Source organism: Macadamia integrifolia, chromosome 12, assembly GCF_013358625.1.
Source record: "Macadamia integrifolia cultivar HAES 741 chromosome 12, SCU_Mint_v3, whole genome shotgun sequence".
Taxonomy (NCBI): Eukaryota; Viridiplantae; Streptophyta; class Magnoliopsida; order Proteales; family Proteaceae; genus Macadamia; species Macadamia integrifolia.
In genome coordinates, this window is record NC_056568.1 from 2,562,477 (window position 1) to 2,581,833 (window position 19,357).

Here is a 19,357-nt window from a genome sequence, read left to right on the forward strand (position 1 = left end):
GGGGGGGGGGGGGGGGGGTTGGATAATATAAAGAATATTGTTAGAGGAATTATCTTTAGAATGCAAAGGCAGTAAAAATCTCACCAAATGGCAATATAAAAAAAAAAAAAATCAAAAATACATATTCATAGTGTTCCAAAAGGAGTGAGTGATATCTTGGCGAATCACACCTTCCAGCAATAACTTTTAAGTATTTGGATTCTGTGGTTGGAGTCATAATAAAAGCTACAATTCATTCCTGTATCTCCCTTAAAAGAACTTTTGAAAATAAGACAAAGGGCAATCGAAAGAATATCACTGCTTCTCAGTTCATCACTTTGATTACAATAACAAGCACCCACAAAAAGGTAAAGATAAGCAAAAATGTTGTAATTATAAATTAATTCTAAGGGAACATTTCCATTCAAACTACTTCAGCAATGACAAATCCTGTGTAATACTTTCTATTGAATCAACTAAAACCTAAGGGGAAAACTATACATATCATCTACAAAAGAAACAAAGAAAAGTGATTAAATTAGATCACAAATTAGATAACATCCACAGGGAATTGGACAGCTTCCAAATATGGTTAGAAAGGATAAACAAGGAACAAGAAAACACCATAGACGAAATGGAAGAAAGAATGCCTTGAATTTGATTTATATGAGAAGATATTTCTAGTGGTTCATCTGAGAATATATTTCTAGTCCAGTAAAAAAGTAACTCTGATTTTTTGGGCCCTACAAGCCAAAAATTTTGCTCCAATCGCAGCAGAAGAAATGGATCTCAAACAAAAATTTAAAATTACACTAAGACTGCTCTTTTCAAAACCTCTCGCCAAACCTAAGAAAAAGTGCACCAGTACCGGCATTGTGATCAACAGCATACTCTGCACGTACCAGACCTAGCTTCACACCGACACCATATGAGGAGCCTTGACCTGCTCGCCGGTAATACTCCGTTGGGTTCCCCTTCACATCCTTTGAACTTCCAAGATCATTGCCATGTTCAGCAAAAGCATAAACATGGGTGTTCCTCACAGGTATACGCAGCTCAGCTGCAAGCTGGATAATACCACAAGGGACAAGAAGTCAGATATGTAATTTACTCCTATATCTATCACTGTTAATGAGCACGAGAATAAAGCCATGTTACAATTTCTACTAACTGCAAATACAGATGTAACAGAGCACCATTTGATTATGATCTCATAAGGAAGAAATAAGAAGACAAGAACAAGACTCGAGAGAAATGCTTAAACATAATCATCCAACTTTAACATCCTCTAGACCATCCACCAATATCACAAGCTATGTGACAGAACTCATGATTGTGATCATCCTGTGAAAGTTACATCTTTGACTAATATACATGGGCTTCTGAGAGGATGTCCTGCTAGTTTTTAGCTCAGCACAGTTTAATCTAGTGGAACGTCTTTATCATCAGCTTTTGGCTTTAAAACAACAAACACTTCTGAACAGATGTCTTTGTCTAACTAGACTGCAATCTCAACAACATCATTAGGGTGCAACATAATTCCAAGGCCCTTCAATAGTCTTAGAGAAATCCTCCTTGCTAGTTTTTTATAGCCCATCGAAACTGGAACTTTTGATCTGGAAATATTGTTAAACAAGCACATACATGACTATTTTTAAGGCACACACCTCAGGCAAGAGACCCATGTCTTGCACCTCATTTGCCTTGTGCCAGGCAATATTTCAGTAAGGTCCATGCGTATGCAAGACTTTAGCCCCTCTGTACCGCCATGGTTGCATTTTCCCATTCACGCAAATAAAACATTACTCATTTTTGTCCAACCATTGCAGCAGATTTGCAATCATGGGTTTTCTTCCGTTTCAGGAAGAGACTTTGATTATAATTCAAGTTGTAGTGTCACTTGTTGTTCTTCTCCTCTTGAGTTCAAGTAGCAGATAAATCTTCTTCTCCTTTGTAATTCAGGACACTCACCCCACATCTTATTCTTCTTTCTCCTCCCTCTTCCCCTCCCTTTATCTTCTGTTTTCCTTCCTTTTACCCAGTTTTTCTCAGGGCCATGCCTGTCTTGTACACATGCAAGTACATGTCAGATACATGTTGACACAGAATAAAACTTCAAGAAGCTATTCCCAATATAATAGCTTCTATTTTGCATATTCATGTTATATCACACTATATTAATTGCTGAAAGTTATATTTATACTATTTTTCATCATGATGTGTTTTCTACTTTACTTCTAATTATCTTAATGCCTTCCTTTAAATTGTGGTTCACTTCAATCAGGAGTGTGCTTGGCACCCCTTGCCTAAGCAACTCTGACCATAGTTATCATGGTGTTTAGGTGACCCTAGGCGTTGGAGGGGTCCTGGATGCAAGGCGACACCAACAAGGCACCTAGGCATCGCCGATGCTTAGGCAACAATGACTCTGACACACAAACGTGGAAACATGACGCCGCATGCATCAAATGAATAAGGGGTGCAATTTGAAAGCTATGAAGCATAAAAGTAGTACCAACCTCAAGGATGTTTCTGCAAGCACCAAGCTCACCCATGTTGTAGCCCCTCACAGAGTAAGGCCCGCCAAGTGTAAAAGCATCATAGCTGGGGAGGTCTCCCACACAACCACCATAGTGGCCATGAAGGATCAGTAAAGGGGGTGGTGGTTTACCCGCACCTTCTTCAACCTCCTTCAATGGGATGAAGCGGGTCACTGTTAGCTGGTGGCGATTAAAGAATGGAAACTTGCTGCCAACTCCAAGCCCCTGGTCCAGCTGCAGTTTGATTTGAATATATGGACTTTAGTTGGGCATATAAAATTTTAATCTGTAAGTAGAAGTGCAGAATGAATGGGAAAGAGAAATATTCAGATTTGTGATTGAAAGAAAAAAAGTAATCTTGTCAAGACTGTAGACATTATTGACATCTTTTATGGCAACTCAAAATATCCTGCTTCTGTGAATTTGGCAAAAATAAATATCACTTAAAATAATTTCCACACCTGCATTTCATAAATATTACTAAAAATAATTTCCACACCTTCATTTCATAAATATTACTAAAAATAATTTCCACACCTTCATTTCACTAGCCAGTCAAGAGCGCCACTAGAAATGAAAACCATGCCTAAAGTTCTTCAGAGTGCCAATAAACCCTGAGAACCTAAACAGGACTGGGGTTTGAAGTAGATAATTTCCCTAATCCAGAAAATATCTATTCTCACACTTTCATCTCATTCCTGGAAATGTTATGATTGATATCTAGGGGGTGCATCTTGATGATAATTCACCATAAAGCTGATGATCATCACAAGTATATGCATATCATAATCACTAGAAATAACAAAAAGACACATAAGGAGAAGATTTAGGTTTTAGGAAAGGGAATAGAGCAAAGCCTCCCAAATAGTATGAATTTATATTCCTCATAAACTGTGCAATACTGCAATTAGAACATTAAAAAAAACTATGAAACCAGGAGGCACCTTGGTCAGGATAATCTGGGCAACATTCCTGGATTGTTCTTGCAGTAATAATGTTTAGTTGGCTCAATTGTGTAAATTAACAAAAGCATACATCATACAACAATAATACATGAACAAGCATTGAAACTCACCTGAAACACATTCCTCTCACCCACTATGGCTCCATTCACAAACTTAGTGTTATCACGTGTGATATTTGCCTGTGCAAATGCCATTCGATCAATGCCAGTGCCACTGAGGGTTGTTGGAGGTCCATCTGCAGTGATTCCCCCACTTGGCAATTGCCTCTGACCATTAGCAGAAATGTGACTGCTTTCATCACGTGTTGTTATTTCCTCCATCACCAGTCCATACGTAAATTTGCTCTGACGAGTGAAGCTCTGCAAGTACAAACAAAAAAGAATGAAGTAGGGGTGCTGCTCTACCTCGCACAACTGTCAAGCCTGTCTGGATAATAGAGTATTAACAAAATGGAAGCATTGCAACCTACCTCTGTAATATTGGCTTTGAAACCTGCTCGATCAACCCATATTGGTGGAACTTCATCAGTGCCGGGTCCACCCGTGAAAACTGGGCTCAGCTTCCGGCTGTTGAAGCAGTTTGCACGGAAGATGCGGTTGCGAGGATTGTACACACCATCAAGATATGGATGTACATACTCCAGCTTGAAAGCAAGATCATCCTGAACAAGAAATCACACAAGGATTTTTTTTTTTGGGGGGGGGGTGGTTTGCAGTGATGGTCAGTAATAATATATTAGATAAAAGGAAAAAAGAATATAAAGATTTAACGTCTAGGCATAACCAGACAGATAAAAAGAGTACCCTAAGAAATTTGGGATCCCACAATTGGCATTGCCATCAGCGGGGAACCAAAACTAACAAAAAGACCATAAACTACAGGCAAATAATACCTGTGGATTGAGAAAATTGCTGGTGGTTACTGAACCAAGAAGAGATCTATTTAGCCCATTGAGATTTCGATGCTCAAAGGAGACGGTTCCTGAAGGTTGGATTGATGCCTGAAGGAGAAACATTCAGAGGCTAGCCATGATTGAATATATGTCCTACTAAAAGAGTTTCCAATTCCAACATATTAAATGTTTATATATACCAGGGTTGGTCGACCTTGACGTCCAGGAACGATACTCCACTCTGTGCTGACTTCGGCAGTCTTTTGCTCGAGCTCCTTCAGCTTTATCTCAACTATGATTCCTCCATCATTCTTTTCATCAGGTCGTGGGTTCACTTCGATATTGGAGAATAAAGCAAGAGAATTTATGTTCCTGAGAGCTTGTTTCCCTGCTTCTATATTGAAAATATGGCCTTGTCGAAGCTAATGAGTGAAAAGTTTTAGAATTTAACCAAGGGAAAAAAAAATTAAGGATCATGTAGATCAACCATCATACACTGAAACTGAAAACATGGCCTTGTCGAAGCAAACGTATCGGTAGGGAGTAGGGACACAACAGAAAGGTTTCAAAAAAATAACCCAGAAAAACAAGTTAAAGATGATGTAGATAAACCATCATGCACTGAAACTGAATAGATAAACTCAGAAGATATAGCTTCGTTACCTGTTTGGGCAATTCTCTCCTAACGACAGCAAGTTGGGTGTTCCCCTCACAGACATTCCCCAGCTTATCTTGAAACTGTACAACCAATTGGGTAATATCACCCTCCACAACCTCGCACACCACCTCCTTCGTATTGAGATTGCCGAAATTCACAACCTGCGCACAGGCGTAGCCTTCGTCGTGGTACCACTTCTGGACTCGGTCCCGAATCCTCTGTAGTAACCTGGCACTGACCTTCCCCTGCTCCCTTAGCATCTGCATGACCTCCCGATGAACAGGGAGCGGCAACAGACACGGCCTTGCCCTTTCAATTCTCCTCTTGTAATCCTTCTCCTGACTCCGGAAATATTCCATTTTCTCCTTATCAGTCATGTCAGGGTCCATCTCCACTGGCTTGGACTGCGGCATCATACCAACATTGATGCAACGGAAAGAGTCAGCCGACTGCCATGTGCTTTCGGCAAAGGATATCGTGACGGCGAGAGTACCATCTGGCATGGTCTTACCCTCCAGATCTACCTTCTCGAACATCCCACAGGTAGCTAGGGTTTCAAGCTCCTTCTGAAGATGGGCCTTCGTGTAGATGCCACCAGGGCGGAGGGAGACCATCTCGAAGAAGGAATCTTCGGTGCCCACGGTTGTCCTACGACGACGGTCGAAGAATAGAATCTCAGATAACTTGTATTTCTTGAATCCACTGAGCTTGTTGAGTTGAACAACGATGTTCGCCGGAAGACCATGGGTGTCCCATTCCTGAGATTGAGATTCTTCTTCTCCAGCTATAGCTGATGGAGAGAACAATCGTGACCAGAAACCGCCATCATCACCACCACCACCATTGCCATTCCAACCCCAACCGCCACCGCCGCCACCTCCATCGACGGGTCCGCTGTTGCCAGGGCCGTAACCATTGGTTGAGAAAAGAGGAGGGTTGGAGGAAGATAGGTGGAAGAGAACACCAGAGGGACCGAAGAAGGCAAAGATTTTGAAGAGAGGGGAGAGGGTTTTAGATTTAGGGGAGCGGATTGAGGGGTCAGGAAGAGGAAATGGAGTGGAGGAATGATCACATTTGATAGTAGCTGAAGAAAAAGAAGAAGAGTTAAGAGGAGAGTGTGAAGCGGTGGGGCGAACAACGGAGTGGGTTGCTCTTCTCCGGGAGGAGCTGAGTGAAGGGCTGAGACTGGGGCTCAGCAGCTGTGCCGTGCCACAGAACGCCATTGGGCCCTGTTCAGTGTTGGCAGCTTGAGGAGAGGAGGAAAGGCGGATGACTCTCTCTCTCTCTCTCTCTCTCTCTCTGGGGAGCCTGGAGCCTGGAGCCTGGAGCCTGGGTTTGGAGGTTTGGGGAGTACCAATCGATAACAGGAGAACAGAGTCGGAGACTCCCAGGATTTTTCGTTCTTTCAGTTCGATTGCCTCAAAAGGACGACCCAGGGTTTAGAAAACAGAAATCGGGATCCGGGTCTCCGCTGATTTAGATAAGAATCGGTCCCAATCTAGAAAGTCTAATATCTTTCCTAATTTTTTAGAAGGTCCTAAGGCTAGGGTGTCAATTGGACGGTTCGGTTCAGTTTGATTCGATTTTAATTAGGTTCAATTGTTTTCAGTTTAGGAGTGAGGGAGATCAAAACCAATCCATTAAGGAACTTCGATTTTCGGTCTAGTTTCAATTTATTTTGATTTTTCAATATCGGGTTAATACTGATTTAGAACGATTTATTATTGGGCTTGAACCATAATGAATCTTACATTCATAACTTATAGTGACAAGATTTGACTAAAAACACATTTTAAATTTATGATTAAATCATGGTTTATCATTATAAGGGAAAGATAACTAATATTGAAACTAATGGATAACAAATTACTAAGAAGATAACTAATATTGAAATCACAAAATGAACCCTATTGGATTATTATCCAATCATCATTTATCTATCAAATCAGTTTTTTATAGAGGACAAAGAAATCAATGGAAGCATTATTACGATTTACAAATCAATTTCTCTATTCACAACATAATATTAAATGATTTATAACAATTACCTTTACAATAAAATTTTTTCTCACTCATATTGTAAAAAATGGATGGTCAATTGACCAATTTATATTCTCAAAATCATTTATTTTTTTATCGGTTTCATTCAGTTTGGTTATTAGTCGGTTCAGTTTGGATCGGTTTTTAACCAATCCCAACATACCTCAGTCCAAAACCAATCCAATAAGGATAGGTTTGGTTTGGTTCGGGTTTTATCGATCGATTTTGATCGGTTTTATTGGTTTAGGTAGGTTTTGACACTAAGAGAGAGCGGATTAGGAACAATTCTCGTACGATCTTGATTCATACACATGGAATCGACATAAAAAAAAAAAGAAGAAAAAAGTCTTGTGATGAATTTCATATGTGTGGGATTGTGGATCACATCGTATAAGAATGTACGAGAACCTGATCCACATTCTAAAAGAGAGTAATGTGATTTTTAAAGGACCACTTAATTTGCTATATAGAAGTGTAATGTGATAGTTTCCCTAGTTTCAATCGTTAGATATATAGGAAATGGTTCAACGAAGAGGAGAAAAAAAAAGATATAGATAATGGGAAGAAGATCATTGCCCAGCTTAGTCGTCTCTTCACCGATGCAAGAGCAAGTGAAGGAACCCATAGGGCATTGTTCAAGAGGGATAATTCATTTTGTAGAGGGGTTGGGGTGATCATTTCAGGGCATCGTAGGAATGCATTATAAAGGGTAGTGTATATAAGAAGTATTTATCCTAGAGTTGCAATCATATATCGTTGAGATGTCTTTGTAACAATTGATGTAAAAATTCACAGCACCAAAGTAAGTCCTCTTGTTGTATCAGAGATGGTTGGCAATTAAGTTGGATAGTATCAAAATAATATTGTCCTCGAGGTTTTTAAACGTCCCAATATGTGCAAACTGGGTTTACCACGCATTTATACTTCCAACATAAAGCAACTTTCGATCAAATAAAATGTTCTTCTAAATGTGATTAAAGAGAGAGTCCAAAAACTATACTCACTAATAAGCATACCCTCAAAACAATGACATTTCATGTCTAGATGATTAGGACAAGTGGCATCGTGAAGAATAACATGGAAAGGGTATGTAGTGTTGATAGTGCTAACCTGCAACGATCTTTGTTTGCTCAACACCTGCTTTATAAGTTAAGATTGGTTGTTCAGTGATGAATAGAAAAGAAAACAAATTAAGAAGAAGGATAGATACATAGATCAATCATTGTATTATGATGAAAAAGGGAAAAAAATTCATGATGATGCGATGGCTTTGTTTGTTGGTGACTATTTTTTTCATCTTTTACCAAAAAGAAAAAACTTGTTTTCTTCCGTTTCTTAACAATAAAACATAGTCACACGTTTGTTTTGTATAGATTTTGAGAAAGAATCGTACATGCATACACTAAATCACTTTCACAAATACATACATGTGAGTTTGGTTTGTTGTATCCACCAATGATCGTACTTTCCTTTATATTTAATTGAATGTTCTAAGCTTCTTATGGACAATGTGGTGAAGAACCTAAAGTACATCAACTCCGTTCAAGGCAAGATCATTTGATAAATACTAATTAACCACATTAATAAGCATGGTTCAATGGCCCTTAGTAGGTCTCTTGTCTCATCATGTGGGTTTTGCATACAAAAAATCTGAACACCACATAAAGGATGGAGAGGATTAAGATTTATAGGCCTATTCATAAATAAAATAAAATAAAATAAATAAAAAATATAACTCTACTCGATGTCATTAATATTATAGCTCAATTAGGATCGAGATTGATATGCAACAACCATATGGCTATGCCTCTCCATAGCCATTAGTCCAAGATTTTTTTATTTTTTTGAGTAAAGATTACATCAAGATCCATAGCTTATGAGAGAGAGAGAGAGAGAGAGAGAGAGAGAGAGAGAGAGAGAGAGAGAGAGAGAGAGGTCTAAGGTGTATGGTCCACTGAGTTTGAACCAAGGAACAAGCTACTAGCAATGGGGGCAATGACATCTTACAAGATAGACCTGCTAGAGCTAGAAGAGCTGAGGGTGGTGGTGGTGGTGGCGGCGGCGGCGGCGGCCAAGCAAAAAGAGGAGACAATTGAGTGCATCAATATGGGTCCCACGTCTCATTGTATGAAAGGGCACATAATAGAATCTATATTTCCATTGTGCATCATGACATTGGATAGGATTTTAGCAGACAAATAGGGTCAACGATCACTTAAAAAGTCAAAGAAAAAACAAAAAAATATGAATTGCTGAAATCATATATAGGAATAATCCAATCGTAGATCATATGAGTACAAATGTATTCATACTTGACTTATAAAATTGGATTAACTAAATTTAGTAATAGAATATAATCTTAAATTGATAAAGACCGATTAAGCGATGAAGAACCTTACTTTTCCAAGTTGAAAGGGGAATGCAAGAGAATAGGAGCAAAATTGAGCCAAAGGACGAACGAAACCGTTATTACAGTTGGTGACACAGTCAACGGTTATATAATAAACCCCACCATTCATATACAGCCACGTGGAAATGATTACGATCTAAAAGTACTCTAAATCCTGCCGTGTGTAAAACCGGAGTCCACAACCTTTCTAATGAAATATTCACGTTACACGTGTCTTGTGGCATTCTTCACAGGTCAAAGTCCAAACCCACACCCAGAAAGACCCCTACTAATAAGCGTTTCCAACCTCTGCATTAGAAATGTCTGAAAGTTGCAGAGAGAGAGAGAGAGAGAGAGAGAGAGAGAGAGAGAGAGAGCAGACAAAAATGGCTCAGATGGAGAAGATACAAAGACAAATGGAAAGTCGAACTACACCTAATACACCAACAGCACAACAACTTCTCAACGGTAACTTTTCTCAAACCCTAATTCATTGCTGGATCTATCTTCTTCTTTTTTCTTCATGGTTCTCAATTTCAAAGATTTGAATTTGAAATCTTTTCATGTTTGGATTCCAGATGATGCTGGGTGGTCAGCACCAACGACACCGTCGTTAGGGTTATACGAAGAAGATCATAGCCAGCATTCCAAGAAATCGGTTCTGGCAAAAGTGAAAGACAGGGCTAAGAAATGGAAACACACTCTTTCTAAGAAAAAGCACAATCCTGATGATAACACCACTCCTACATGGGGTGTTAAGTTGGAAGATGATGACGATCAAGAAGACGAACCTGAATATTTGGGAGCTCCCAGTAACTATATTTACTCTATATCTCCTTCTCCCTTTCTCTTGTTTAAAGTTAATGGGCGCCAATTTTTTTGAAAAGAATGATATCAACGACCTGTACATGAAGGCTTTACATATTTTTTTTCGTGACAATACGTGTCCTTTTGCTTCCACATATACTATTATGAGAGTTTAGAGAGACATTTGTGGAAGGAAAAAGAACATGTATTGTCATGAAATCGTACATTGAGAGAAGAATATGTGTTGTCAGGAAACTCAACACGAAACCATACTTGGAGAATTATTTCTCTCTTAAATCATCAGCTCCCTATGAATTAACATGCATGAAGGTTTCACTTATGGTTTTGTGATGATACGTATCATTTTGCTTTCGTAGATGTTCTTCCACACTGTCATTAAGAGTGTTTAAATGGACATTTGTGGAAGAAAAAGGACATGTATGAAAACATCAAGAGTTGTTGCAAATCACGGACGGGGAATTGATCCTTTGATACAAGTAACAAGTGGAAATATAGAATCTTAATGATAATTTTCATTATTTCATTTCCAAAATCTAAAAACTAATGTAGGGAAAGTAAATATCTTACTTTCGTATATTTTATATTTAAATAATCAAAGACTTGAAATGAAAATTACTAAGGAAATGTTACTTGATTGTATAGAAAAACCATAGGAGAAATGGATGCATACCTTTGAGATTTTATGAAAAATGAGAATACTAGTATTCTTTATTTTCTCCTTTACCCCCTTTGTCTCATAGATTCTATAGATAAATTGTGGGAGATCATATTCTTTGAATAGCTTTTAGCAATGTTTTTTTTTTTTTTTTTTCATCACATCCACCATGGAATTTATAAATAAGTACTTAGTTCTATCACATGGCGAGTTTATAAAACTAAAATTTTGTAGACAAGTAAACCCCAAAGTCCTTTCCATATATTTTTATGATGAAAATTAATTAAAATTGGACCAATGAAAAACTAAAGAATTAAAAAATTTAAGTCCATACAATCTAGCCAATCCTGGACCAAAGAAAGGTGCATGCTAAGGCATGGTAGGACATTATTGAATTTGGGTTTCCCCGTTTCATTACATAGGCAAAGGTGAGACCCTTCCACATGATACAAGTAGGCATGCTTTATATAGAATCCATTGCGGATAGCACATTCTAAAAAATCTTTTATTTTGGCTTTTGGGTGATGGTTTCCTTCAACCACAATCACCCTTGACCGAGGAGTCCAAATTGGTGTTGAGAGGGTATCTAGGAAGGCCTGGGTGGTATTATTGATTTCATACAAAAAAGTTTGGAGGGGGAATTTTTTTTTTTTTTTTTTGTGGGGGGGGTGGGGTGTGTGGGGGGAAGAGAACTGCTGGTACACTTTCTTTGGCCTTTATCTTAGAACTCCTATCAACTCTCTCTTTTGATATCACAAATTGTTTTATTGATAGGTATTCACACTTGTTAAAGGGCGAATGTGGATCAGGTTCAGAGAATCAGTCTTGTACTGTCTGATCTACATCCTTGGATGGATTCCATCTGTGTGTATCAATCCCATAAGAGAGTGATTCTCATATGAAAACCTGATCTGCTGTCTTAATGGGACCCTGCCCTCCTTGTCTTTGAGATGCTTCAAGCGGTCTTTCTTGCTTTGTAGCCATCTTTTTGGTTCCTTCCTAATAAAATTGATTAATCGATAAAAAAAAAAATCCTATTAAATAAAGACGAAAAAAAAATATATAAAAAGTTATTTCTTCAAACAACCTTGCTTTGGAAGTCGATAAAGTTTCTCGTTTGTTCAGGGATTTTAAATATAATTAGCTTTACAATTTTACTACTGGAACAAGTAATACATGATTTTTTGCACCATAGGGTCAGGTAGTGAACTTCCTTACAATAAAGGGTGGAAATTTTAGGTAGTCAAAATATCAACCTCATTTATAGTGTCCTAGGAGAAAGTTTTCTTTCACCCATAATGGACGGTTCGCCAGCCATCGTAGGTTCACAAATCCCTATAGGGTTTTAATATTTCCCCTAGATACCCTCTCCATACCATTATGCCCATTTGAAGTGCCGCATTCCCATTTACCATGGCCTTAGAAAAACTCAATCCTTTCTCTAATATGCCAAAGGGCTTTATTGTTTCATGCAATGACAATAAACTTTCACCATGCATGGTCACAAGGAGATTATCCCATAAAATATATATATACGAAAGAGTTTTTTTTTTTTTTTTTCGATAGAAAATAAAAATTCATTAAAAACATTAGTAACATCAATATGTCCATACGAGTCTTTCACCACAAAAGAAGAAGAAAAAAATTGGTTCGCATGAAGAGTAGAGTTTGTTTTGTTCCTCAATGCCCAAAAAGCTTGCTTTTTACCCAGCAATACTAATTCGCTGGTAGGCCGGACCCAAAAATGGGACTTAAACATAACCTTATATACATCCAAAAATAAAGGTAGAAAGCCCCAAACTCTTCATGCTAAAGAGTTTATTGAGCATGCGACCCCACTCACCCTCACTCACATATGTGAGGTTAGCAATTCTGTTCCCAAAAGGCCAAAACCATCCTTCCAACTTTTGCACATTAATAACATCTGCTTCTCTTTCTTTGTTTCCCCATTATTAATGCAGTGTATAAATCAGAGATGGCAGCTGAGGCATGTAAAGAGTCATCAAAACAGAACCCAAGAGCGAACCCAGTGATCTCTGATAAGCATGTGGTAGCTAACGGTATGACCACTGATCACAGTGAGGAGAAAGAACATAACAAAGACAAACAGAACGACCCAGCTGACAAAAACAAGTCCATTACCCAAACCGTGACCGATAAGCTTGCGCCAGCTTGTGCAACAGTCACATCCACACTTGCTCCAGCTTATGCCACCGTTTCTGAAGCCACCAACCGGATTGCTTCCAAGATTTACATCTCCACTGCCCCCAATGCAGACAACACAAGCACTGATAGTGTCGGAAGCACCAGCACAGGGGCGGGTCCCTCTGAACACCTATGGGACAAAGGCGTGTCAGTGAAAGAGTATCTGATGCATAAACTGGAACCAGGTGAAGATGAGAGAGCCCTTTCTCAGGTGATCACCGAAGCCATCAGTCCAAAGAAAGAAACGCCCAGTGGTGATAACCGTGATGTGGGCATGGTGGAGAAGGTAAGAGGTGTCGTTTCTTCGTTGCTTTGGAGCAACAACGATTCTTCAACATCTGGGTTGTCGACGACGACAGCAGCAACAACGATGACAGCAAACAACACATCCACAAACATTCCTGTCTCTGCCAATGCTCATCATACAGGTGCAATTGTGTTACCATGATCTTCTTGGTTTTCAATACTTTCTTTAATGATCTCTCATGACTCGGGAGAGTTATTCTGAGTTTTAATTCTTGCAGCCCTTGAGCAAGAGGAGAAGACCGAGGCAAGGAGGCTTCAGGCCAACTAAGAGTCTTAAGTCAGGGATATTGCTTCACTAGTACAGAAGAATTACAAGACTACAATACAGAGTGGCAATATTTGCTGAATTAGTTCCATCAAAATATCTTTTTGTTGCTGATGAATTGGGTTCCAATCTTTCTTCATGAAATTCTTAGAATATATGTAACGGCTGCCTTTATTTATTTATTACTAACTATATTTCCTCCCAACAATAAATGAGTTCTCACCTAATTTGCACGTTGAAAAAGAGTTGTAAAGAGAATTGCATCAAAGGTGATCGAATATATGGATGGGATGGGATGTGCCCAATTTTGTATGTGAATCTTAAATGTTCAAGTTCAAACAATGGATGCGCCTGCATTTGACAGTCTGTGTTCTATGGAATGTGGTACTAAAGATTATATTTTGGTGGCTAATGGTCCACCTTCTGTTTCTTATTCTTTGGGAGTGTGGTTCCTCAATAGTACAAGAGTAAGACTAATGAACAAAAATTAGAACCATTAAAAAGGTAAGAGATAAAAAGAAAAAGAAGAAACAAATCAAGAGCAAGATGAAGATAAAGATGAAGTGATGAACCAAAGGGGTTTTGGGATTCTGGAATACCATCACTGACTCCCACTGATCACATACATGGGTAAAGGGTGGAAATAAGGACTGAAGAAAACGAACATTCTTCTTGTTTTTCCCTCCTTTGCTTCTTTGGAATTAATTGTGAATTGGGGTTCAAACCACAAATGTTGAAGTAGGTCGTGATCCACACTGACATATTCAGTTCTGTTAACTCAGCGTCTCAGCCCCAGTTTTTTCGCAACCCTAAGTTCTCTTAACTCTGCCCAGGCCCGGCCCAGCCCAGCCCAGCCCAGCCCAGCCCAGCCCAGCCCGGCCCTGATTGACTCTATTTGGGCCAGGCTGGCATGATTGGCCCTGCCTGTTCCTGTATCTTGGCATTGTGTCCTGCACTAAAAAAAGGAAGTAGTAAAAACTTCCTGAGAGAAGATTGCTTAGTTCTTCTTTATACCCTAGAACATACATGTAATAGGCCAGCAAACCTGATCAAGTGTAGCTTAGTATGGGCCAATAGATCATCCAAAGTAGGTCTGCAATAGGCTGGTAATGATACAGTAGCACAGCAAGAAGAACCCAGGCTGAAGTTAGGATTTTCTGGACAGGAAAGAGAAACCCTGCGGCTGGCGGTAGGCTGCACAGGTGAGGCTGATATGCTGGGCAAAAGAGTCTCTCAGGGAGGCCAATAGATGCCCAAAAGTTGACCCTTGATACCCAATAGATGTGGAGATCTGATGGTTCTTGATTTGGGGTCAAAATAGGATACTTCTGAACTGCTTCAAGAATCGGTTGTAACAAACTCTGTTGAGACCCTGCTTTTGGTTGAGTGACATTTCGGGGTGCTGATCAACCCCCCAGAAGTGGAGTTAATCTGGTCTAAGGTTGGGAAGATATAGTTATTTGATTCCTGCCCAGAAAAGATCACCAAAACAGAATTCGGTGGAGTTGTTTCTGTGTCTTCTGGCCTTGAATAGTAGCACCTATAGTTGGTTTGATCTTCGAAACAAACTCCTTAATAAGTAACTCAATAACAGAAAAAATAAAGAAGAAACTGTGAAGAGAGTATCAATTGGAGAAGAAGGGGGGTAGGGGAGGCTTTCTCAGCATGGGCGTCTCACACAGAGGTCTCTTACCTCACTGTTTCTCAATGTCTCTCATTGCAAGAGGCAATAACTTTTTATTAATGCCAGCCATTACAATCGATTGAGTCTCTCAAATAGACTCTAGAAGTTGATTACAAAGAGGTAAGTACTATTTAGGAAACTTCTAACAAAATAGAAACTAAGACTTTATTGACTGATCTTTCCTAAAACCCAACCACTTGATAACCAAGAAACCATATAAATAGAAACTACTACTAGTCTAATATCTCCTAACAATGGAAACTAAATTGCTATCCAAGACAAACCCAAAAAAAGAAACAAATTCTTAGACTACTCTTTCTGAAATCGATGGGCTGTAGGAGATTTCTTCTTGAGCCTTCCTCCTTCCAATTTGAGGGACACTGGCTTGCCTTCTAGAAGATTTCCCAAGACAAATCTGGAAAAGATATGATGCTCGTCCTAGAAGCCTGACTCAGCCATAACCATGAGAATCTAGAAGATTTCTATCTTCTCTGGTTTCTTTTTTTGAGCCATTTGTAACAAGAAATACTTATTTTACTAATTAGGATTCCCAGTTTCTAATTTTCATTTTCTTTTCCTATAGTCAGTCATATGACTTTCCTATAAAATTTTATTTTAAGTTTTAAATGAATACGTCAATCACACAATATTCCAGACGCACCTTTCCATTTCATCCACCATATTTTAATTATTTGTGAAATATCATCATCAATATCACCTTCTTCATTTATGATTGAACCCATATACCTAAAATAATCACTTTGTGGAACTTACCTCTCATCAATTTTCAGCACCTCATTACCCGCCTGTGTAACTAAAGTAACACACCATATACTCCATTTTCATTTTATTTTTCTTAAAACCTTTTTGATTCCAGGGTTGATCTCCATAACTCCAACTTCGCGTTAATCCCTGCTTTTACCTCATCCACCAAAACAATATCATCAGCAAAAAACATACACCAAGGAACCTCATCTTAAATGTTTTTGTTTAAAATCATCCATGATAAGCTCAAACATAAGGTCTTAAAGTTGATCCTTGATGTAACCCAATTGCAATTGAGAAGTCACTATCTTGATCCCCCACAGTTCTTACACAAAGAATTCTATTTGTGCAGGAAGTTAGGCATTTTTTTTTTGATTAACCAAATTAAAACCTGAAGGTTAGTATTGGAAGTTAGGCAATTAGATAGGCTGCCCTTGCCCATAAATAGATGCAAGACGCTCTCATAGGCCACCACACTGTCAGCAATACAACTCTTTTTTTTCCCCCTCCAACTTTGCGGATCCATGCCGTGTGCGCTTGAGGTGGATTCCTTAGCTTTCTGGGGTTTTCCAATTTCTCCATCTTATTTTCTGTTATTGTTCTGTTTCAACATCGAAGGATACCAAAAGGTCAGAAAACTTCACCCTTTGCTTCAGTTTCTTGAACCTTTTTTCCCAGTTTGATACCTTGTTCTTGTAACTCTAGTTTAGGTCAATTCCTTCAAGTTTCTATCACTGTTTATCCTTGTTCTACTGATTGAATTTAGTATCAAAAGTCAAAGCCCAACTTTCAATTTTGCATTTCCTGTTGCTATTTATATCTCCTTTTATATTTCTATCATAGCCTATTTTCTATTCAGATTTAGCAGGACTTTGGAGAAGGCAATCTTTTCTTAGATACAGAATTTATTGGGGCTTCCCAAACATTCATTTGAAGCATTTGACAAAACTGCTTTCTGTTAAGCTATTCAATTTTTCCCATCTGCATAAGTTGCATATTCTGATAGTTTTTAAAATCTGGCCCCGTCACAGCCCTCCTGAGACTTCAAATTTCATTTTAACCACCCAAGGTTTAAAGTATTGGTATCAGGTATTGTATCGGAAGAGTGATTTTAGGAGATGTATTATATTGTATCAGAGAGATGAAAGATGCACTAAAAATACATTGGATGGTCAAGAAACATATGGAAATGCTTAGGATATGTGCAAAATACAGTTTTGAAACATAAAACATTATAAATAAGTAATATGTAAAATATATTATATATAGAAAAAGGAGAACAAAGTACAATGAGACAAATGCATTCAATGGACTATATATAAAGGATGAAGTTTCTTACATGTACCAATACCAAATTTTTTTAACGTATTGTATCGGTACCTTAAAGATACGATATGTATCGGTTAGTATTGGTGGATACGGAAGGATAATTAAAACCCTGTAGGCACCTTAATCACCATGTCAAAACAGTTGTTGATAGTAACATTTAAATCGATTTCTGAATTTGCAGTTGAGATGATCAACCACCACCAAAGAATCATCGGACATTCCTATACTAAAAGGCACTCATCTAAAGGGAATTGGGATGAAATTTTTGAACAGGTTCGCTGATTTAAGATTTTCCAAGAAAATATTTTCATCTGGATATTGTAGAGGAAACTTAGATGCAACCTCGCATGGGATGGTAATTTATAAGAGAAATGCAAATCATAGTCAGCAGAGCCGGGAAGAGAAAAGGATAGAGAAACAGATGACAATGAAATTTAGCAGGGTTGGGCAGAGAATTGCATGCCAGAAAGAAATCATATGGTCAGGAAGCTGATGGCAATGATTACTTAACAATGTGAGTTATAAAAAGAGATCCCATCAGTAACAGATTGCCTTTCATGAGCAAGAAAAATTTCCTCCATGGAATGCAACAAAAGCAAACACTAAGATATATGGCTCGTTATCATTAAAATAAACTAAGGAAAGCAACTGCCCTTAAAAAGAAGGTTGAGGGGGGGGGAGGGGGGGGGGAAGAGTAGCAGAAGGAAATAAAGGAAGAAGATACACATACATCAGATTTTGGGACTGCATATAGATTGCATCAACTGACATGGATAATCAATAGTTAACCTTCCAATAGTATTTCAAAAAAAAATTCTGTAAATCACTGGGAAACTATGATAGTAGTTATCATTACGATGTGCATTTTCTCAAGCAGAACAAAGATAAATTGACTGCAACGTAACTGGAATACGTGAGGGCTGATTTGGTAGCTGCCGCGATCAATGATAAGCTCCGAGATAGGAGTCCTAGGGATGCTCTAGTAAAGACGAGTGATCTGATTCAGATTGAAGGAACTAAAATAGCAAGGGGCGGCCTACAATGACCATAGGAGAAAGTAGTGAGGAATGACATGCATATTCTAGGTCCTGTCCCAAATATGACCTCACATACAGCTGTCTGGCGGGCAAGGATCCATGTAGCCGACCCCATAAAGATGGGATAAGGTTGAGTTTGTTGTTGTTATTGTTTTTTTTGGTTAAAGGTTGCTGTTGTTGTAATGTAACTGAAATACATAGGAAAAGGAAATAAAAGAACCCAAAGTAACCAATTATGCATTCTTGATGGAGAAAAAAACTCTTACAGGTGAGTGTCAAAGGAACATTAAGGGGTTCCATTGTGCCAAATAGATAACCATGATCGAGGTCACAACCTTCTATCTGAACATTAACCCTCCAGGCTTTCATCCTTTTGTATTCTTGAAACATTTTGAGTTCCAGCAAATGCCTAAAAAGACAAACTTTCTGCGGTGAAGATTAAAGAGGCTAAACTTGATATCATTGAAGTCAGATCCCAATCAAACTAATTTAACAACACTCTCTGTATCAAAAATTTGGTTGCATGCATGTGGTAAAAATATGAAGACACTACAATCAACCCTCTATAATATTATATTTTCTTTTAAATATGAAGATCTCAATGTTATCCAAATGTTGCTAACAGCATCGGCATTTCCTAGTCCTTACAGGTTTGTTTAAAGGAGTATATCAACAGGAGTAAACCCTTTTCTGCATAGAACATATTAGTCGGGCCTATACATCAGGCTAATTGGATTCTTGAATATTGCTTTCTGGATTTGCCATTTGGGTCTGTTTGGCATTGGCCGGATTCCCCTTCCCCCCCAACCCCACCACCCCC

General features: G+C 38.5%; 3 protein-coding genes and 1 long non-coding RNA gene across 6 annotated transcripts in view; 2 read left to right on the plus strand and 2 right to left on the minus strand.

The window, feature by feature from the left end:
* Positions 1 to 614: 614 nt before the first annotated feature.
* On the minus strand, positions 615 to 6,453 carry LOC122058158 (protein TOC75-3, chloroplastic-like). The gene is made up of 7 exons (XM_042620677.1): positions 5,040 to 6,453; positions 4,577 to 4,798; positions 4,377 to 4,484; positions 3,954 to 4,145; positions 3,595 to 3,843; positions 2,499 to 2,753; positions 615 to 1,046 (listed from the first exon to the last, which is right to left on the minus strand). The coding sequence occupies exons 1-7, from the start codon at positions 6,255 to 6,257 to the stop codon at positions 807 to 809; spliced, it is 2,484 nt and encodes an 827-aa protein (XP_042476611.1). The 5' UTR covers positions 6,258 to 6,453; the 3' UTR covers positions 615 to 806.
* Positions 6,454 to 9,820: 3,367 nt separating this feature from the next.
* LOC122057932 lies at positions 9,821 to 10,346 on the plus strand. Its single transcript, XM_042620297.1, has 2 exons — positions 9,821 to 9,931; positions 10,042 to 10,346. The coding sequence occupies exons 1-2, from the start codon at positions 9,850 to 9,852 to the stop codon at positions 10,344 to 10,346; spliced, it is 387 nt and encodes a 128-aa protein (XP_042476231.1). The 5' UTR covers positions 9,821 to 9,849.
* Positions 10,347 to 12,581: 2,235 nt separating this feature from the next.
* The window catches only part of LOC122058164, a 17,198-nt gene continuing 10,422 nt past the window's right edge, over positions 12,582 to 19,357 (minus strand). Inside the window, exons 2-3 of one of the 3 annotated variants that reach the window (XR_006133695.1) lie at positions 18,804 to 18,946; positions 12,582 to 13,677 (exon numbers count right to left, since the gene is read on the minus strand). This is a non-coding gene — a long non-coding RNA (uncharacterized LOC122058164). Of the gene's footprint in view, positions 13,775 to 18,803; positions 18,947 to 19,357 lie in introns of all 3 variants that reach the window. The other 2 variants (XR_006133696.1, XR_006133694.1) reach the window with 2 other exon arrangements.
* Positions 13,009 to 14,032, plus strand: LOC122058163. Its single transcript, XM_042620687.1, has 2 exons — positions 13,009 to 13,579; positions 13,676 to 14,032. Exons 1-2 carry the CDS (start codon positions 13,009 to 13,011, stop codon positions 13,723 to 13,725), a joined length of 621 nt encoding a protein of 206 aa, XP_042476621.1. The 3' UTR covers positions 13,726 to 14,032.